Source organism: Corvus kubaryi, unplaced genomic scaffold, assembly GCF_017639235.1.
Source record: "Corvus kubaryi isolate FWS band 111438036 unplaced genomic scaffold, C.kubaryi_AGA036_p1.0 66, whole genome shotgun sequence".
Taxonomy (NCBI): Eukaryota; Metazoa; Chordata; class Aves; order Passeriformes; family Corvidae; genus Corvus; species Corvus kubaryi.
This window is the reverse complement of record NW_024582054.1, coordinates 35,188,548-35,210,353: the sequence shown is the minus strand read 5'-3', so window position 1 is coordinate 35,210,353 and position 21,806 is coordinate 35,188,548. Positions and strand designations below refer to the sequence as shown.

The 21,806-nt window shown below is 48.7% G+C and overlaps 1 protein-coding gene across 1 annotated transcript in view; it reads right to left on the bottom strand.

Annotated features, from left to right (window-relative positions):
• Positions 1-400: 400 nt before the first annotated feature.
• Positions 401-21,806, bottom strand: part of LOC121673946 (MAM domain-containing glycosylphosphatidylinositol anchor protein 2-like) — a 23,900-nt gene continuing 2,494 nt past the window's right edge. Inside the window, exons 3-7 of the mRNA XM_042047826.1 lie at positions 15,735-15,947; positions 13,442-13,600; positions 8,140-8,270; positions 2,979-3,084; positions 401-2,474 (exon numbers count right to left, since the gene is read on the bottom strand). Of these exons, the coding sequence (XP_041903760.1) occupies positions 2,386-2,474; positions 2,979-3,084; positions 8,140-8,270; positions 13,442-13,600; positions 15,735-15,947 (698 nt within the window). The 3' untranslated portion in view covers positions 401-2,385. The remainder of the gene's footprint in view (positions 2,475-2,978; positions 3,085-8,139; positions 8,271-13,441; positions 13,601-15,734; positions 15,948-21,806) is intronic.

Sequence of the window (21,806 nt, the reverse complement as noted above, 5' to 3'; positions counted from 1 at the left end):
TGGAGTTCCCACTTTCTTCCAAACAGAGCAAGGTCCTGATAAACCCAAGGCTGTGGGTTCAATCCTTGTATGGACCATTCAGTTCAGATTTGGACTTGATGATCCTTGTGGGTCCCTTCCAACCCAGAATATTCTGTGATTCCAGGGATGAGCTTTAAGGTCCCTTCCAACCTAAACCATCCTGGGATTCTCTGAAAATGTCCTGACTTGGAGTTCCCACCATCTTCTGAGCACAGGGACTTAAAGACACCAAAACTGCCTGAAAACCAGGGAGCCAAGGGCATCCTGGGAACGCTCCAGCCCCCGAGCACCACCAGTATGGACCAGTATAACTCCAGCTGACACCAGTTTAGCAAGGAACGCCCTGCCAGGGCCTCAACAAACACACGCACCACGGGGCTGCCTTACCTGGAAAGAGGCTTTATTGAACAGAGCTGGAAAATTATCTCTTCAGTGGAATTACTGAATTTGCACAAACATTTCTCTACAGAATAAAAAAAATCAAGCCTTGTCATTGTTTTACTGCATCTCGTTGTGCTTTTTATACTCCTATTTGCAATTCTTATACTCATTTTTTTGTTTGTTTTCACATTTGTACTCCAATTATTTGCATATCAGGTTTTGTTTTTAATCCTAGGGTGTCGAGAGAACACAGAATAATAATAATAATTATAATAATTATAATAATAATACTCTTCTTTAGACAAAAGTCTTTCTTTTTTTTTTTTTTAAAGGAAGTTAAAAGCTGAGATAATTTAAGGAAAAAGGTCTTCAAATTTCATAACCAACTGGAAGGGAACTTTACAATGCAGTGGAAAACCGGCATGTGTTCGGGTAGCTCGAACCCATTTTGTACAGCTTTTATTTTTTTTTCCTTGTAAAAGTGGATTATTTTTAAATTTTTTTCTAATTTTTTTTTTTTTTAATTTCGCTACAATAACAAAATAATCTTTCGCCCTCTGCACCGAGTCTGGCTCCGGGGCAGAGGCAGAGCCCCCTCGGGGCGTCCGGAGCTCCGGATGTCGGGAGCCATCCCAACGGAGGGGGAGAGTAAGAAAATCATCCTGTGTTTCACAACCTTCTGCATCAAGTGTGTGTCTGAACCACCTTTGTTCCTCTGGTTGACCCACTGGAGAACCTGAAACGACGACGACGACGACAACAAAAAGTGCTGCCCCCATCGGCAGCACCAACGGGAGCTGTTTCTAATGGATAAGAAGCTGAAAGGCCATGGCTGTCTGGAAGGTCACACAACACGGATCTCATCCCAAAGGCTTTCCACAGCAGCTTAGGTCCATCCATCCTTCTCCAGAAGCGGCTCCGTCTCCTTGCCTGCACACCCAGGCTCCAGAGTTTGTTTAGAAAAGAGTTTGCACAACCCATGTTTTTAGCGGTGCAAAGCTTCCGTGTTGAAATCATCGTTATTACATTTATTATATTTTTTTCTTTTTTATATATATATGTATATATATATATTTTGTTCTTTTTTTTTTCTTTTTTTCTTTTTTGAAATCAGGCTTGTTTCATTGAAGGCACTTGGTTTCCATGGCAATTTATAAAAGACGGTGGTTTGGTTTCTTCACTTCCGTAGAGCTGATGACTCTGGTGGGGAGGGGAGAGGGATCTTCCAGCGGCCGCGAGCAAACTCCCAGTGAAGCCTGTGACAAATGTAAGCCCAGGTGGCACATCCTGGATGGGAATGCATGCAAAAGGAGACAGCACACAGTCACCAAGCAGAGCCATGAGGAATGACACGGGAATGTCTGCAAACAGCTCCGATTCCGGGTTATCCTCGAGGGGAGGTGACAGCCGAAGTAGAAAGGGCCAACATTTGTTTGACTCTACGCTAAAAACCTTCGCGAAGGGAAAATGAACACCAGCTCTTCACATACCCTGTTTACAGTGAGGTGTTTCTCTCTCTTTTTGTGTTTCTATTTCCTCTCTCTCTCTCTCTCTCTCCTTCCTCTTTTTTTTTTGGCAGGCCATTAGGTTTCCATGGTAACAAGCAAACGATTCATTTGAAACAAAACCAGCCATGACTTTGTGCTTTGACAAGGGTTTCTAGAGCTCTTTGCCGAGAGTTCAACCAGATGATGCTGAATTCATCAGTGACCACAAAAGCACCTGAAGGTCTCTTCCTTACTTAGGCCAGATCTCGGTCTCACGCTTGGTTCTTAGTGAGTTCCACTCCCGTGACGCCTTTTCAAGTCCCCAGTGCTTTCTAAATTTTTTTTTTTTTTTAATTATTTATTTACGTATTTAGTTAACTTTCGAGTCAGTCAGTGGAGGAATCTTTGGTAGTTTTTTTGGAAATGTCCATTTTACAAAGACTCTTTCTTCATGCCAGTGCCTGGTGAATCTTTTGTAGCCTCTGCCAGGATAAGGTCACCTCTGATGACTTAAGACAGACACGAGGAGGAGGAGTGGGAGAAGTCGTATATGTACTAATGTCCCAACAGCACCTGATCGTAGATCTACAAAAAGGGGGGGGGGGAAATAGAATTAAAGAGGTGCCCACACCCCCTCAGCATTGCTACAGTGCTCCAAGGTCACCTCCCAGCACAAGGGGACAAAGACAGCCCTCACCAGGTGGATAGAGCAGGAACTGGCTGAAAATCCACCTGGCCGTGTAGTTACCTCTGTTTTAATGCACACACGGGATGGAGGGATGAAACAAAGTCCTCAGGGAATCACAGCAGTGATTTCCATGGATTTCACATGGTTTGGGCCCCCTGGACATTGTTTTGATGTTGTTTTATCTGAGTGTTTCAAATCTAGCCCAGCCTAGTGTGGAGTCACCCACTGCTCTCACCTCTGCCTCGTACCCATCCAGCATCTCCCATCTGAGCAAAGCATTCCCAAGGACAACATTCCACTTTAAACCTTCCAGCTGAACCAAAGCAGGGATTGTTCTGCTGGAAAAGATCCATTTGGGAAGCAGAAATACAGGAAGCAGCTTGTGGGGAGGAGCCACTTACTGTTGGCCGGTTGGTCGGATTTCATACACTCTCCTTCCACAATGGACACATCGTCAATAGCAATGTCCCCTTCGATTCCAGGGCCACGGATCCCTTCAAAGATGAGCTGGAAAAAAGAAGCAGATGAGAGGCTGATAAGTAAAAAACATCCAGCAGAGAAGAGGGGGATAAATGAAAAATGTCCAGCAGATCAGAGGGGGATAAATAAAAAAGGTTCCGTTGCGTTCGGCCCGGCGTTAACCCGTGAGGATGGGCTTGGAATACTCTACAAACACTTTTGAGGTGGGAAAAACTATTCAGTGGGTTTGGAATGCTCTTCAGACACTTCTGGGGTGAGAAAAACCAATTTAGTGGGTTTGGAATGTTGTTTCCCAGGGTGGGAAAACCAATTCAGCCGAGTTCTCATCAACGTGAGGGTGGACAAGGAGGGGTGTGAGCTTTGAGGGCTTTTCCTTTCCAGAGTGAGCTGGAAATCATCCTCAGTCGTCACCTGGTGTGTCCAGAGCAGCTCCACCGCTGTGGGCTGTGCTTGTGTGAGGACAACGTTCCTGGAGCAAGGAGCAGGATTGGATGGAATCAAAGATTTAAGGAGATTGGAGGTGTTTTTCCCAGAAATTCCTGCCACCTGAAGAGGCACAGCTTGAGGAATGTGTTGAAGGACTGAGCGTCCCCTTGAGCACAGACTCCATGAAAACACTCAGGAGCAAGAGAAATTCCAAGGAAAACAGAGGTTTCTGGCAAAGAGCAGGATTCAATGGAATTAAAGCTTTAAGGAGATTTTCCCCCAGAATTCCTGCCACCTGAAGTGAGTGGCAGAGGCACAGCTTGAGGAATGTATTGAAGGACTGAGCATCCACCTGAGCACAGATTCCATGAAAACACTCAGGAGCCAGGGAAATTCCATGGAAAACTGAGATTTCTGGCTCTTGGATGTGGCCCAACCAGTCCCTCCCATCCCATTGTCCACACTGGGATCCCTCACCTGCACCTGGTGGATGGGACAGGACCTGTCCCCTGCATCCTTCTCCGGGCCCAAAGCTTGGGAGAAACCTGCCAGGATCCAGGCTGGTGTCCCTGCATCCATAACTCAAAGTTATTGTTATCTCAAGGGCTCAGGAAGGGAATTCCTTTGGTTTGGAGGCCACAGGGATCTCCCTGGTGGATTTTAACCTCCAAGATCTCCTGCTGGGGCAGGAATTGTTGGCGGGACAGCCCCATGTCTCTCCTACCCCTCTTTTAAACAGAAACCAGTACCAAAAAAACCCCCACTTTTCTTAAAATTAAGACATTTGCAAATAACCTAATTCGGTATTGTGGAAGTAAATTCCATGCTAGGATCTGTTTTTCCCAACATGTGGGTTTAGAAGCTTAGATTCCATCTAGGAATGTTTTTTCAGAGGAATTGGGTTGCGTTTTGGCATTTTAGTTCTATTTAAGAGGAACTTTAACCTCTGTAGAGTGGCTGACTGGGATTTTAAGGTCCTGCTCATAATTTTCTCTCCAATATTCCTTGCCTGACACCAAACTGCTGGAAAAGGAAATCGTGCCTGCATCGTGAGAGGAAAACATCTCCTCCCCCAAAATCCAGCCCCAGCTCGTTGGCAGCAGGCACAACACCCATCAGTGGAGTTGAAAGTCCAATTTTCCCTGACAATGGAAAACAATTTCCAGCCTAAAGGGCTCTGTCCAAACACAACAGGCGGCGTTTAATTAAAAGCTGCATTTGGCAGCAGCTCCAGTAGCCCTCAGAGAGGGGTTGCTCCACACTCAGAACAAATCAGAGCACAAGAGTTGACAGGGCACGGAGCAGAACCCAACCGGCAGCTCCCAGGGATGGGCAGGAGGTGCCAATCGAGCAGAATTCCCTATCAGTATCCCCCAAAAAAAGCCAACCCCATTGTGGTTTTGCAAAGCTGTTGTTACAAATACTGCATCCAGCTGGAGAAAAGGGGGGTTCTGTGCACAGAAAAGCCACCCTGCTCTTAATGGAATGGAATTCTGACCCTAAAAAGCCAGTCCTGAGTGGTTTTGGGAGATTCAGCTTCTGCCTCATCCCTGGCAGTGTCCAAGGCCAGGTCGGACGAGGCTTGGAGCACCCTGGGATATGGAAAGTGTCCCTGCTTATGGCAGGAGGGGAACAAGGTGGTTTTTAAGTCCCTTCCAGCCCAAAGCAGTCTGGGATTCTTGGATTTTTCCACAGGATTTCAGGCAGATTTTTATCCTCCCCCACGTGCCCCTCTCACCCCTTCTTCCTTTCCCTGCCAGGCACTTGGGGAGTCCCAGGACAATCCCACCAGGTGGGCAGGTGCAGGAGGGGTTTCAGGGTGTCATTAATAACCCTAAAATTGGGGAGCTGAGAGGTTTCAGTTCGGTGCACGTCGACCTGCAAAAGGGGTTAAAATCCTGCTGGAGACTGGGCCAACTGGGACAAACTGGTCTCTCACATTCCCCCTGTCAAGGACACCTCCAGCCTAAAAATTGGGAATATTCCCTTTTGGATGGGTGAGTGGAAGCGCTGAGATCACCCAAACATGGAGAGAAATCCTAAAGTAACTCCACAATAGTTTTGTGATTTGGGATTGGGAATCCTGCAGGGCCAAGGGCTGCAAACCTGGATGTTCCCAGCCCATCCTGCTGCTGTTGGAGTTCTTTGGACACAAAGTGACCAGATCTGGGTGGGCTGAGCCCATCTGGGGCTCAGACAGCGAGGGGGTGGCACTGACCCAACAGGAGGGACCAGGACCTGCTGATACCAATCCTTTGGGATAAATCCTGGAGTTTTTATTTGGATACTGCAATATTTAGATCCTAAAGTAGCAATAAATCTAATCCCAATCATCCACACCATTGCCATGTCCTACTGCTCAAACCTGAACTAAAATTGACATTTCCTGGATGACAGAACCAACGTTTCTCCCTGGTTTTGGGGGTCTCTATTTTTGGGGTGTTCATTTCTTACAAATATTGAATATCTGAATATCTGAGCCGGATTTGTGGAATATTTTTGAGATTTAAGGCACTGCAGTGCTCCCAGTTCTCCAAGACAAGAGCTTTGTTCTATATCACAGGGACTGACAAGGTATAAAATCTTTTCCCCCTATAAATTACCCTATAAAAAGTTTTAATTTCCTTGTCACTGCCATGTTTTACTGCAAAGATTCCCTTCACTTCCCTCTCCTTAAATTTAATGGGGAGCTTTATATTCCTTCCTACTTACACTCCTAAATGGAAAATGAAATTTGCTTTGATGCAAGAGATGCTAAAAAAAAGGAATTTAGGGCTCTGAGTGCTCTGACATTTATTTGCTAAATTTGGTCAGAGCTTTGCATTTATTTTATGCTGAAACCTTTAAACACAACAATGGAAAAGGTGAAAAACAGCCAAGGAGAGGATCTTCCCTTTGGACTCTCCCTCCCCTACTCCCTGGGATTGCTGCTGCCAAATCCTTTCCATTTCCCTGCCCAAACGTCTGATTCTTCCCTGATTTTCTAAAGCCCTTCCCAGGTCTCCAAAACCCCCTCAGATCCCTCAAATCCATCTTGTCCCTCCCTTTCCCAGGCCATTTTTTATGTTCAGATATTAAAACATGTCTTTGTCGTTCACTCTTCAGAGTTCTTGGATTTTTCCCAACTTCGCCAATGAAAAACTCAACCACTCTGATCTTTTCTGTGCTTGGTCCAGGGTTCCTCAGCTCTGCTCTCCCTCTTCTCCCCATTCCTGACACTTTGCTCCCATCAAACATCCCAGAATCCCAGCCTGGCAGGGACACCTCCCACTGTCCCAGGCTGCTCCCAGCCCCAATGTCCAGCCTGGCCTTGGGCACTGCCAGGGATCCAGGGGCAGCCACAGCTGCTCTGGCAATTCCAGCCCAGCCCCTCCCCACCCTCCCAGCCAGCAATTCCCAATTCCCAATCTCCCATCCAGCCCTGCCCTCTGGCACTGGGAAGCCATTCCCTGGCTCCTGTCCCTCCAGGCCTTGTCCCCAGTCCCTCTGCAGCTCTCCTGGAGCCCCTTTAGGCCCTGCAAGGGGCTCGGAGCTCTGCCTGGAGCCTTCCCTTCTCCAGGTGAACATTCCCAGCTCTCTCTCCTGTCACACTGTACTTCACATATCCCTCTCCCTCAATTTTCCTCTAATTCCCATCCTTGCAATTGCTCTGCAATCCCATGGACCAAACCATTTCTCTCCTGTCAATGCCTCTCATGCATGGAAATAAAAACCAAGGATGAGGAATTCCCTGAAAATAAAGGAAGCGAAACCCAATGTGAATTTCTAGGAGAGCAGTTTGGATTTGCACTGAAGGAATCTTCCAAGGCCAGGTTGGACAGGGCTTGGAGCAGCCTGGGATAGGGGAAGGTGTCCCTGCCCATGGCAGGGGGTTAACGGGATGGGATTTAATGGGATGGGATTCAATGGGATGGGATTTAATGGGATGGGATTCAAGGTCACTTCAGACCCAAACTGGTCTGTGACTCTTTCTCCCAAAAATACATTTTCTCCCCCAGGGGCCTGGAGGTGACAGAGCTCTCAGAGGAGAACCCTGCACTCCGGGCACGGCTTGTGACTCCCACGTTCCATCACCACATTCCCAGCCTCGCTTACAGCAGGACCTGCTGGCAGCAGCAGCTGCTTTTTGGGGATGGTTCCGACTCCAAACAGCTCCCGGAGTGCCTGAGAACTTCCTCTAAAGGTCCCTCAGCCCCTCCCTGTCAACCCCAGCAGGAAATGTGTGAAAAACCTGTCACAACCCCGCTGTGTCTCATGCTCCCAGCAAACACTCCCAGATCTTTCCTTTTCCCACAGAAAATCCACGTATTTCCAAAAACCTCCAACACAGGGGCCCTCAATCACTTCTCCCAGCGAGGAATTTTATATCCCACTTGCTAATCTGAAATCACAACCTGCTGGAATCACTGCCAGCATCTTTTGGATTACATTTTATTCAGGATTAACCCCCCATGGATAATTCCAAATCCCACTGGATTCTTTAGGAAGCAGGAAGGTGTTTTGAGTTCAAGCATTATTAAGCTCCGTGGTGCCCAAGGAGAGCGATTATCTGTCCGTGAGCAGCTTCCAGAGCTGTGAAATCCCATAGAAAAGGGTCAGTGTTCCCAGTCCACCTCCTAGCCCCGAATTCCCGGTTCTTGGAGGTGCCAGCCTTACCTGGAATGAGGTGGGGGGGTTGATGTTCACCCGGGCTTGGTTCCAGTGCTGTCCCTTGTTCCCACTCGAAGACCACAAGGGGTTTTCTATGGCAGTCTGACCTTTGAGCCGCAGGTAAACGTTCAAACTTCCTGGAAAAGAGGAGGAGAACTGGAGTTGGGAAGGCTCTGCCTGGAGCAGGGATGCTGGGCTGGCTGCAGCACCCTCCTCACCCATCTTTCCATGGATCTGAGCAGGTGTGGAACTTCCTCGGCATGAATTCAAAAGCTTTGCAATTCAGGAATGCTGGGAACTGGTGATGGGAAACTCCCAGCAGAGGGGAACTGGGCACCCATCCTGCAGCTCAGGAAAGGCACGAGAATTCCAGGGAAAACAGGCAAAAAGGAATTTTCTGTGCTTTGGAGCAAGAAATTGACATTTAAACCTCCTTATCCAGGGAGAAATCAGCAATTTGGTTGCTTTATGCTGAATTCTTGCTTAAAACCATCCAGCTTTCCTCTGCCCATTGTTGAAGCCTTGGAGTGCCCTAGAGCCTGGCAGATCCATCTCAGAGAGAGATGTGACACCCTTGGGAATATTTCTGTAGGACAGCAGCATCCTCTGAGTTAAAATAATCTCCAAAATCCCTCCCCATGCAGGAAAACCCCACAGAGCTGCACCTTTCCCCACCAGTAGGCAACTGGTGCCAGCACAGACATTTTTGACACCAGGGTCACCTGCAGGCATGAACAGAATGAGACTCTTGGTGCACCAAAAAAACCCCAAATTTCATTTATCTGGGTTCATGAATTCACAGAATTTGGGGGTTTTGGTCCTGTTTGCCACCGTGGTTGCCTGTGGATGCGTGGGGCAGTGGGGCCTCCTTGTGCTCTGGAAATTCAATGTGTTTCTCTTAATCTGAGACATTCAGACAGCTACGTTCCCACAGGAGCAGCGTTTTTTGGGATGTTTGGCACAGCAGATCCCACAAATGACTTTTCCAAGGGAAGCTCTCAGATCTGAGGCAGCTGCACCTGCTGAGGAGAAGTCCTTATTTCCAGCAAAAGCCAAACGTGGAGCTTTGGAAAACATCAGGCTGGACATTCAATGGAGCAGGAAACATTCCCCTGATGGCTCCTTCACCAGGGTGACCGGAATGGGATCATCCATCTTCCCTGGAGGAGCTGGGAAGGGAGCCCTCCTCCCACTGCAGCAATCCCGCCTGGAGTGCAGGGAATGGGCACAAAGGGGTCTGCTGAGGAAAGTCTGGCTCTGCCTCCACACAAAGCAGAGAAAGACCTAAAAGCCGAGAGGGATTGCAAAGGGATTCCTTTAGCCCAGCCCAGGTGCATGGAGCAGGGCTGGGAATGCTGTTAGGACTCATCCCTCCTCCAAATATATTTCTATTTCTATATTTACATTTACATTTACATTTCTATTATCTATATTTATATCTATATCATTGTAATGTTATATTGTAATATTATGTTGCATTATTATGGAATCATGGAATGGTTTGGGATGGAAGGGACCTTAAATCCCATCCCATTCCACCCCTCCCATGGGCAGGGACACCTCCCACTGTCCCAGGCTGCTCCAAGCCCCAATGTCCAGCCTGGCCTTGGGCACTTCCAGTGATGAAGCTCAAACTGAATCTTCCAAAAATGCTCAGGATTGGCCTTACAGGGCATGGATCAGGATGGGCTTTAAGGTCCCTTCCAACCCCCAACCATTGTGGGATTCCATGAAGTGACTAGCAGGAGGCAAAAGCAGTGGCCAGGAGTAAAAACTGGGAATGAAGGAATAAAGTTCCGTTTCTCCTGCCAGGAGAGCACGGGATGCTCTGGGATCATCTCTGCCATCTCGGCCCTTCAGCTTTCACGCTCTGCTCTCACAGCGGGTTCTGCTTCCCCCTTTTTTTTTTTTGGGATGGCTCTCTCATGGCAGGAAAAATTATTGCTCTTGGAGCATCAATTGGAAATGTCCCATTTTGGGGTGTGGATGGAAAAATGGGAAGTATGGATTGTTGGAATGGGTGGTGACAGCTCTAATGGATGTACAAATTCCTTTTGTTTCAGCCCTGGAACACAGAAAAGACAGAGACTCTTCATCTTCCTCTTCCCAACAGCAGCTCCTTGTCTGCTTCAAATCAAGGAATGGGAATTCCTATTTCTCTTATTTTAGGGATAATCCACCTCTCCTTTGGATCCACAGCTGGTTTCTCCGGCAGCCAGCACTCCCCGAGGGAGCTCTGGGATCTGTCAGGAATTACAATCCCACTTGTGAGCAGGAGCTGCGTGTTCCAGGTGAAGAAAGCCCTTCTCTTCCCAAATGCCACTGCCATGGAATGGGATGGGATAACCCTGCTTATCTCCTGGATGAACACTGGGGACGATCTCAGTGATGAGCTCAGCTCTGCACTCTGCTCCCTGCGAAGATTCCCAAGGACCTCTCCTTATCTCCAGGGAAATTTCAGCCCCCTCTCCACGGAATCCCAAGTTCCAACCAGCAGGCACAGAAGCCGAGCTGGATAAACTGGGAAGGGGTTTTAATTATTTAAAATAGGAATATTCTCCTATGGATACCACTGGGATCCCTCAGTTTTAGGAGTGGAGGATGAAGCATCATCTCCCTTAAACCCCAAGACCAATCCACACCAGGAACAGAGCATGATTCCAGCATCACATCCCATTTTCTTAGGGATCTTTCCAAACATTATTGGAAGTGTAGAAGCAATTGGATGAGCACTGAAATTCTTTTGGAAACAAAATGCTTCGTCCCTGAGAGATGGGAATAACAGCCCTGGTACTGCTTGGGATTCTTCTGGATCCTACAGCACAGGGATCATAAATGAGATATTGGGAATTGGGAATTGCTGGCTGGGAGGGTGGGGAGGGGCTGGGCTGGAATTGCCAGAGCAGCTGGCAGCTGCCCCTGGATCCCTGGCAGTGCCCAAGGCCAGGCTGGACACTGGGGCTGGGAGCAGCCTGGCACAGTGGGAGGTGTGGGGTGGGATGAGATGGGATTTAAGATCCTTCTAACCCGAAACATTCCGGGATTCCGTGGTGTTTGGAGCTCAGTCAGCAGCTCCAACCCTGCTGTGGTGGATAAATCCATGAGCTGGGAATGCCTCCTAATCCAAGAGCTGCCCTGACTGGCAGGATTCATTCCCAAAGGGGGATAGGAAGCACCTCTCCACATTGGCAGCAAATTCCAAAGCCCCGGTGAGGGGTCAAGGCTTGTGACAGCTGGTGATAAAACAGTTAATCTGTCCCAGCAATGGGATTTGGAATTATCCACGGGGGATTAAGCCTTCATAAAATGTAATTCCGAAAAAATCTCTATTACCAATTAAATATTTCCCACGGAATGGCCGGGGTTGGAGACACCTCTGGAGCTCATCCCATCCAAAGCGTGGCTTAATTAAAGCAGGTGCTTAGGACCAGATACCACTGGATTTGGGAATCTCCAAGGACAGGGATTTCCCAACTTTCCTGAGCAACCTGTGCTGGTGTTTGACTCTTTTCAGCTAAAAAAAATGTAGTTTTACGTTTAAATGGAATTGTCCCCACTTTAATTTACTCCCATTGTCCCTTGTCCTGTCCCTGAGCATCCCCGAGCTTCCTCACACTCTTCATCCAGGAATTTTTCCAAGGGATAAGACCCCCCTGAGCCTTTCCAAGGCCAGGTTGGACAGGGCTTGGAGCACCCTGGGATAGTGGAAGGTGTCCCTGCCCATGGCAGGGGTTGGAATGGGATGAGTTTAAGGTCCCTTCCCACCCAAACCAGTCTGGGATTTTGGGATTCCATAAAAGAATGGAATTTTGAACATTGGCTAAAATGATGGGAGTTGCAGTTTTTAAAAACTAAGGAACCAAAGTGATACTGAGCAATTTGGGATTTTTACAACTCATGTCCATATTCCCAGGAATAAATCCAGTGGAATTCTGGTCGCTGATCACCACTGTCACCCGGGGTCAGGTCCCTCCTTGCCTTGGCAATTCAAGGATTTCCACGGGGAAAGGGGGATCCCAGCAAAAATCTAAGGATAGATGCTTGCTCAAGAGGAAATCGAGGAAAAAAAACCCAAATCCCACAGGTTTTGGACAGACCTCAGTGTCTGTTTTTCTTTACATTATCCCAAAAAACCTTTACACTCCAAATATGTATCAGGAATTCCAGAAACCCTTTTGGCCCTCAATGTTTGTAATTCGTTCTTCATAACGCCCCATAAATAAATGACCAGAATATGAATAAATGTTGCAATTTCTGTATTTTCTCTCAGCATGGAGTGGCTGAATCCCTTCTTTCCAATAAAAATCCCAGCTCCTGCTGCAGCACAGAGCCAGGAGAATTCCAACCTGGGGCTGCATCCACCTTCCTGCAGCACTAAAAAACCTGAGTGCACTTGTCTGCTCTGCTTAAAATCCGAGCTCTGCCTGAGGGCAGGGGGAGCTTGGACAAAGCAACCACCAGAATTCCCTGGGAGGATGAGTTTGCCCTTGAAACAGAGATAAAAATACATCAAATCAGGTCACTCTGACACTGGAAAACCTCTTGGCAAGCTGGGAGCACCAAGAACCCCACAAAAGACTTCCAAAAATTGGCTTTTTGTTGTTTGGACTTTTGTATTTTTCCACTTTTTTTTTTTTTTCCATGCCACAGAAAGAAATTAAACCTGGGTGTTGGAAGAGCCAGGACTAAAAATAGACTGGTAGGTATCCTTTGAAAATCCACATTCCTGCAGCTTTGGAGCAAATTTGCCATGACTTTTCCACAGGAAACACCTGGGGAATGCTGCTGCTACCTGCCTGATTCTGAATCCAGTCAGGAATGCCTGAAGCACTCACAGATACCCCTTGAAAATCCACATTCCTGCAGAGTGGGAGCAAATTCTCCATGACTTTTCCATGGAAAATACCTGGGGAATGCTGCTGCTCCCTGCCTGATCCTGATTCCAGTCAGGAATTCCTAAAACATCCCATTAAAAGCAGGAAAAATCCATGTTAACATCAACTTTTCTCTTTCCAGGCTCTAAAGTTCCCATTCAAATCAACGGGATTCCCATTCGATTCCCTGCTCCAAATCTCACGCGTGCAGGAAACACTTCCCAGCCGTAAGAGGGAAATTCCTCCTTCCTACAAATTCCTGATTAGTGGAAAACAGAATTTTGCCACAATTTAGATGCTCTCAAGCTCCTCCCTGGATTACAACAGGCCCTCGGAGGGGCTGGCACTGCTCCCATGCTTTGCCTTCAAACAAGAGGAAGTTTTTCCAGCTATTTTTCCCAAAGGAAAGGACCGGGACATTGGCTTTCTCTCACCTATGTGCTGTCCATACATGTGATAGTAGAAGCTGAAGCAATAGGCCGTGTTGGTGGCTCCATAGGGATTTTTGGGAGCGACACTGAAAATGGGACTGACAAGTCTGGCCTTCTCCCCCTCCAGCCTGGGCCGGGACGTCTCGATGTACATGTAAAAACCTGGAAAAATCCAAAGGGAAACCATTGGCATGAGGCCCTCAACACCCAACACAGAAGGAAATTCTTGGGATGAGGTTCTCAACACCCAGCACAGATGGAAATCCAACACAGAAGGAAATCCAACACAGATGGAAATCCTTGGGATGAGGCCCTCAACACCCAGCACAGATGGAAATCCCTAGGATGAAGTTCTCAACACCCAACACAGAAGGAAATCCTCGGGATGAGGCCTTCAACACCCAGCACAGAAGGAAATCCTTGGGATGAGGCCCTCAACACCTAACACAGAAGGAAAACTTCGGGATGAGGCCCTCAACACCCAACACAGAAGGAAAACTTCCGGATGAGGTTCTCAACACCCAACACAGATGGAAATCCTCGGGATGAGGTTCTCAACAGCCAGCACAGATGGAAATCCTCAGGATGAGGTTCTCAACACCCGACACAGAAGGAAATTCAGGAACACACTGGGATCATCCTGATAAAGTTTTCACTTCCATCTCCCACCACGGCATTTCTGGGAGTCATTTTTTCCTGCATGAAGCCCCCGAGTTTCCAAAAGCTGCCCCAAAGCCGTGTTTTCCATGAAAACTAAAATCCAGGCAGCAAGACAGTGCTGGAAGACACCTCCGAACTGATGAACCTTTGCACAAAATCAGAGTGGGTTCAGCCTTCAGTCCTGAGGGTGGAATTTGTCCCTGGAAACACGACTTGTGAAATAAAAGGGAAAATGCCATGATGGGAACCTTTCAAGGATTGTTTTCACCTGGCCGTGTCAATCCCAAAGAAGACAATGTCCATTTATTCCATTCCTGGACCATGCCAACCACAGAGATATTATTTAATTAATCCAACCACATGAATGTGGTGTAGGAGGAATTTTTTCCCCTTTGGAAGTGCACACAATAAAATAGCGGGAGCTGCTGCAGGTCTCAATAAATTCAGCTCAATGTGTCGGACTTTTCAAATGCAAATCCACACTGCAGTCGGGAGCACACGGTAACGGGGACAGCAGATTGAAAATTGCACATTTGAACAATAGCCAGAGCAAAAATGGAGCAAAGACCACCTCGCTGGGACAGGCTGAGAGAGCCCAAGGTAGAATTTAAATGACAGAAAGCAGGAGAATATTTTAAGGTGAGCCAGGTTTCCCCACTGGACTTTAATGTGAAGGGAATCGCTTTGAAAACGGCATAATAAAAACGAGGCAAGGTGGGAAATGGCACCATCAGGGGCTGTGCTTTGGGACCAGTCACTCCTCAGCACTGGCAATTCCTTCTAGGAGACCGTGAAGGATCTTGGTATGAACTTAGAGCCCCTTCTGGGGCCTCAAGGGGCTCCAGGAGAGCTGGAGAGGGACTGGGGACAAGGCATGGAGGGACAGGAGCCAGGGAATGGCTGCCCAGTGCCAGAGGGCAGGGCTGGATGGGAGATTGGGAATTGGGAATTGCTGGCTGGGAGGGTGGGGAGGGGCTGGGCTGGAATTGCCAGAGCAGCTGGGGCTGCCCCTGGATCCCTGGCAGTGCCCAAGGCCAGGCTGGACATTGGGGCTTGGAGCAGCCTGGCACAGTGGGAGGTGTCTCTGCCCAGAGCAGGGGGTGGGACAAGGAAGTTTTAAGGTCCCTTCCAACCCAAACCAGTCTAGAATTCTGGGATCGTCTGCATTTAAACTCCAGGACCAGGGTGAGAAGGAGCCTGAGATGTCATTGCCTCGGGTGACACAGGATCAGGGGCAGTAGTGGGGCCTTCCGAGGGACATGGACTGTATCTGTTGTTTCTCAAACCTCCCCAGAGAAGAACTCCAGTTTTCTGGGAACGGCTTCCCAGTGCCAGAGGGCAGGGATGGATGGGAGATTGGGAAGGAATTCCTGGCTGGGAGGGTGGGGAGGGGCTGGCACAGGATGCCCAGAGCAGCTGGGGCTGCCCCTGGATCCCTGGCAGTGCCCAAGGCCAGGCTGGACATTGGGGCTGGGAGCAGCCTGGGACAGTGGGAGGTGTCCCTGCCATGGCACGGACAAGATGAATTTAAATCCTTTCCAGCCCCAATCAGTCTGGGATTCCATGACCAGGAAGTGGCTGAACTGCCTGTTCTGGCCAGTTCCTTTATCCCAAATTCCTCACTGCTGGATCTTACCCTCCTTGGAGCCGGTGCGATCGGCGTTGGGCCCCGTGTTCGGGGTGTACTTTGTGTCCCTCGTGGCAGTGCTTTGTTTTGTCCAGTCAAAGTTGTCTGTGTCATCTTGAGTGAACAGGCAAATGTTCCCATCCTCAAAGCCACAGTGGAACTCTCCTGCCGAAACAAAGAACAGCAATTCAGCGGGCCGAGTTTTCCATCCAATCCTTATTTCTCAAATTCTTTGTAAATCATACACAGTTTTCTTTTGCAGCGAGCTCAATGAAAAAATAAATCAGGGTCATCAATTTGTGCTGGCGCTACTTGAAATGATATTTAAAACTTTTTGTAGAGCTCCTCCTCACGTATTCAGATTTCTACAGCTGCTTTTAGAGGTGTTGTCTCTTCTTACCTTTCTAAAAAGCTGGGAAGAACAGAAGCATGTCCATAAATGATGAAATATGGGGAAAAAAAGTGGGAAGTGGATTGATGTGGTTTAGGGATAAGAGACAGCAGCTTTTCAAATTGTAAACATTATCTCCAAGTGGCATGTCCTAATTTATCCTTAATTTCAATAGGGATGGGAAAGGGAGAACTGGATAAAACGAGGCAAAGGAGCTTCAGGATAGACACGAAGGAAATCTTTAAAAATCAGGATATTGCAGCACATGGAGGGATTGCCAGGAAGAGCATTGAGTCCCCACCACTGGATCATCATAACAAATTCCTGGGAGGAATATCTGAATCCATATGGGAAGGAGAGGTGACAGTATCATGTCCTGGACACATCTCCTGGAGTTTCACTGAGATTTTTGTGATATACTTGAGGTCAGGTGGTGAAAGTGTTAGAATAAATAATAAATATTTCCAAGGACCCCAGAGGAGATTCCTGGGATCCTCTCTCCTGCATGGAGTTGTGAGAGCCCAGTGATCCCAGTGATCTGATCTGCTGGGTTATGATGGGATAAGAAATTCCTCCCATAATTTAAGAACCAAACCAAATCCAAGCTCGGTGGTTCAGTTCTCACTCAGAGCAAAACAAGGCTCTGTGGAGTCGATGCCATGAAGATTTTTTGCCTTTTCTTTTATACCCCTGTTATACCTTTTACAACCTCTGTATTCTCAGTGCTCTTTGCCTCCACTCTTGGACTTGTTTGTTCAGCCAGGAGACTCAACATCTCAGAAGCTTCGTAGCCGGGGATCAGTGTGCCCCAGAGCCCAAGGTCCTCTCCAGAACACGTTCTGTAACCTGAGATAGAACCATCCAGGGGAAGGCTCCTTGGGGAGGGGGCTCACTCGAGCCTCTCATTGGGGAATCTTTGATAGATCTGCTAATTAGTAACACCTATAATGTTATACCCAATGCTGGGGGGACACTGGGTGGGGTGCATCTCAATGCACATGACCTGGGCGTGTGCACCTAAGGATCCTTAAAATAAATACCAAGGTAAAATCCCTTTTCCCCTTCTAACCGTGTCTGACTCTTGATTTTAAGACTAGGAAAAGGCATCAGAGTAAAACATGTAAAAGCTGAATTTCACTGCATGAACAATTCCCGCTGAGTTGACTCTTCCAGTGATTTATCTGAGGAGAGAAGGAAATCTCCCTTCTCCAGGGAGAAGGCAGCTGCCTGCACACGGTGTCAGCCCGGGCTGGGCTTGCAGGGGTGCAATTTGTATTCATTGGTAGGAGAAACTCAAACCCTCGGTGTCGGGGGATTGATCATCCCTGTTAAACAGAGAAGGTGGATAAATGTTTGCAGGTTTGGATTTTGGGGAAGTCTAAATCCACTTAAGCCACTGGAGCTTCCCTGTTAATCAGTGAGGAGAGAGGGACCTGGAGCTTAGCGCTGCAACACTCAGGTGATGCTGCAGGCTCAGAAGTAAGCTTGGAAAAGTCACTTCAAACCACAGGAGGCACTAGGAGGGATTTCCAAATATTCCTGGTTCTCCTCCTGCCTGTCCAAAGAACAACACAAGGCCAAAGAGGTCCTGAGGGGATCAGGGAGAGCATTTCCAGCAGGTCAGGGAGTGATCCTCCCCCTCTGCTCAGCCCTGGGCACCTCTGGGGTGCTGTGTCCAGTTCTGGGCTCCTCAGGAGGGACAGGGAGGACATGGAGCAGATCCAGAGGAGGGCTGTGAGGATGAGGAAGGGCTGGAGCATCTCCATGCCCAGCACAGGCTGAGGGAGCCGGGGCTGCTCAGCCTCGAGAGGAGCCCCAGCTGAGAGGGGCCCTCAGCCCTGGCTGTCCCTGGCTGCAGGGAGGGCTCAGGGCAGGGCCCGGGCTCTGCTCCGGGGCCCGGCAGCGGCCCCAGAGCCACGGGCAGGGCCTGAGCCCAGGAATTGCCCTGCACAGGAGGCAGAACTGCTGCCCTGGGCAGGGCCCGGGCTGGAACAGAGCCCGGAGAGGGGCTGGAGCCTCCTCCCTGGGATATTCCAGAGCCCTCTGGACACGCTCCTGTGCCCTGGGCTCTGGGCTGGCCCTGCTGGAGCAGGGAGTGGCACCAGTGACCCTCTGAGGTCCCTGCCAGCCTGACCCATCCTGGCATTCTGTGCCCCTCCAGAACTGCCAGTATGAAACACAGTCCCATAAAACCAAGTTATCACTGGAATGCAGTTTCCAGAAACTTCCTTGGCTGTCAGCACCCCGAGCAGACTGATTTGGGTTCCCAGTAAATCCATCAACACCATCGGATCCTCCAGGAGAACGAATTCCCTAAAGCACCATTCCTTCACTGGCAGACACAACCAAGGCCTGGGACTCAGGTTATCCCTGACAACCTCAGCATGGTGGGAGCTGATTTTAGGACCAGCAAAGGAATTCCTGGTTGGGAGGATGGGGAGGGGCTGGCACAGGATGCCCAGAGCAGCTGGGGCTGCCCCTGGATCCCTGGCAGTGCCCAAGGCCAGGCTGGACTTTGGGGCTTGGAGCAGCCTGGGACACTGGGAGGTGTCCCTGCCATGGCAGAGATGGAATGGGATGGGATTCAGGTCCCACCAACCCAAACCATCCTGATCCTGTGTTGGTTCCATGATTACACCCAAACCCTTCAGGAGAGAAGCTGACAGATCGATATCTTTATCTCAAGACTGGGAAGGGAATGCCAAGACCCTGCCAAAGCTCTTGGAATTCTCCAGGACTCAAAGAAAGCTCTCTGAACAAAGTGCCAGCTGTGCCTCTCATCTCCAAGAATTCCTTTTACACCACTTGAGCTCCAAATTCTGGTTTACCCCACATTTTGTGGATTTTCCTTCCACCTCCATTTACCCAACCCCTTCCTGTAGCACAGAAGTTGCTGCTTCTACACAAAGTGATGGAATGAAAAGGCAAAATATAAGTAAAGGAGAAAAGTTTTGATTCCTGGATCCAGTCCTGGAGCAAAGTGAACCAACACAAGGAATTTTCAGCCATTCAGCACTTTCTGCACTGCCCCTCCAGTGCCTTAAAAACTGCATCAACTTCTTGTGCCCTCAGAGCTTCATTAAGAAATTCCACATCAGCAGAACAAAAGATTTTTTCCTCAGGTTAAGAAAAAAAAATAAAATAAAATAAATATTCAGGCCAGATGGGGAAAAAAAAGTCAAAGCTTGCCTTTTATTTAATAGGCAAACATTGATTTCATGTGGAATACCTTGGAAAAGGTTAGTGCTAAATGCTCTTGGCACTGAACACTCCCTAAAAAACAACAGATGAAGAAAATTGGGAAAAAGCTCCTCAGGCTTTACTCCAGACTTTTGGAGGAGCTCTTAAATAGATCTGGATGGTCTTGATCTGTTAATTAACGAGCAGGAGGGCAGGAGGAACAAGCAACTCTTCCACAGGTGCTCCAGCAATGGCCCTAACGATGGTGCTAATTAATATTAATGAGAGTGCTGGTTTTTGTCAGGGCAGTGGCAGCTCTGGAAATGGATTCAGGTCCTTCATAATTTCCTTGCTAATTAGGGCAAAAGCTGAAGCTGTTCTGGAGGTGAAACCTTTCATTTGTGTCATCTTTTCCCATAAAATCCAAGTTGGATGTGAGTCCCGAACATGTCCTCTCTCCCATTATTCAGGGGTGACATCCAGTTGTACAAATTGAGCTAAAATCCTTCTGGCTCACGTTAAATGGTCTCTGTAAGGTGGTAACAAATGAAGTGGAGACGTGAGGCTCCACCTCAGAACTGAAGTCTTTTGATGCTTCTTGCTTGGGTATCGCAGAAATTGCATAAAAAAGAAGGGTTTAGGGAATGGGATTATTCCAGAGTCAAAGCAGGAAGAGCATGACTTCAGTTTCCAGTGCAGGAATCTTGTCCTGGTTGGATAGAGCTCCTCCTCTTCGTTCAGCAAACACAGCATCAGTAAAATCAGAAATTGGCCAAACAACTTTAGGAACAACAGGGATTTTGTAGGAAAAAGGGAGCTGGGAAGGGGCTGGAGAATTCCTGAGGGAGCTGGGAAGGGGCTCAGGCTGGAGCAAAGGAGGCTCAGGGGGGACCTTGTGGCTCTGCACAAGTCCCTGACAGGAGGGGGCAGCCGGGGGGGTCGGGCTCTGCTGGCAGGGAACAGGGACAGGAGGAGAGGGAACGGCTTCAGGCTGGGCCAGGGCAGGCTCAGGGTGGACAGCAGCAGGAATTTCCCCATGGAAAGGGTGCTCAGGCCTTGGCAGGGGCTGCCCAGGGAGCTTTGGAGTGCCCATCCCTGGCAGGATTTCAATTCCATATGGATGTGGCATTTGGGGCCGTGGGGCAGTGGTGGCCTTGGGGGATGGAGCTGGGATGCAGACCAGGATTTCTTCCCTACCAAGGGATTCCACTCCAAAAATCTTCAGGGAAAATAAGCAAAGCAGAATTCTGCCATGGCTTTGGTCACCTCAGAGGAGTGACCCTGGGGACCCTGCAGCTTTGGGGGAAAAACTTTCCCATCGCTCCCTTGAGCCAACCGACTCCCTATTCCCATTCCCACCCAAATTCCACGAGGAGCCTACAAGACTTTCGGAAAATCCATTTGAGATCTTCAAATCCTAGAGAAGCGAGAGGCACTTGGGTTTGCACTTTTTCTTCCCATAGCTGCCTAGATTTAATATATTAATTAGCAAGAGTCTCATTCCCTGCTCGTTAGGCTCCATGGGAGAGGTTCCTGCAGCTCCTGCGAGCTTGGAGCTAAGCCCTGCTTAATTATCGACGTGTTGGACAAGATCTTCTGCAAATAAGTTTAACATTTACACAAAGGCTTAAAGTTGAGTCCGAGGGATGGAGCAGAGCCTGGTCCTGCCTGGTGGCGCTGCCCTGCAGCAGGAAAAATGGGAGACTGGACCTCGTTCCTTAGGCAGGAGTATTTTTGGGATGAGTCATTAAAACCAAGAATATTTGGGGACACAGAAATATGGATTTGTTGGGGTTTGGGAGAACATGATGGAGCAGGGAAGGGAAAATTTGTAGGAATAGGGTGGTTTTACTGAGATATGCCAAAGCTCCATCCCAGACTCCTGCCTGCATGTTTGTAGGGATTTGGTGCTCATGGAAAAGAGGAAGAACAAAGTGGAACTGAAGCCATCTCCAGCCTGGGACATCCTGTGCCTGATCATGTCCGAGTTTGCATTTCCAGTCATGCCTGAGGAGCTGTGTCCCGAGAATTTGGGGAGAACCAGGTTCCACTTGGGGTCTCCACATTTCTCTGTGCAAGGGATCTGTGATTCCTGGATCTCTGTGGGGAAGAACTTCCTTCCTTTTGGTTTCACTCTGCAGAGGAGCTCCTGACTACCCCGGAAAGCACAGAAATAACTCCAGAACCACAAGAGAAGGCTCTGGGGAGACCTTAGAGAAGCTTGCAGGGCCTAAAGGGGCTCCAGGAGAGCTGGAGAGGGACTGGGGACAAGGGATGGAGGGACAGGAGCCAGGGAATGGCTTCCCAGTGCCAGAGGGCAGGGCTGGATGGGAGATTGGGAATTGGGAATTGCTGGCTGGGAGGGTGGGGAGGCCCTGGAACGGCCCAAATCTGACTGAAATGCCTGGAAAATCCGTGCCCCACTCAGGATGGTGCTGGCCCTGCAGGGAGGGAATTTCTGCTGCTGGAGGAGCACAAAGTGTCAGGAATGGCTGGGCTTGGTTAGAGCC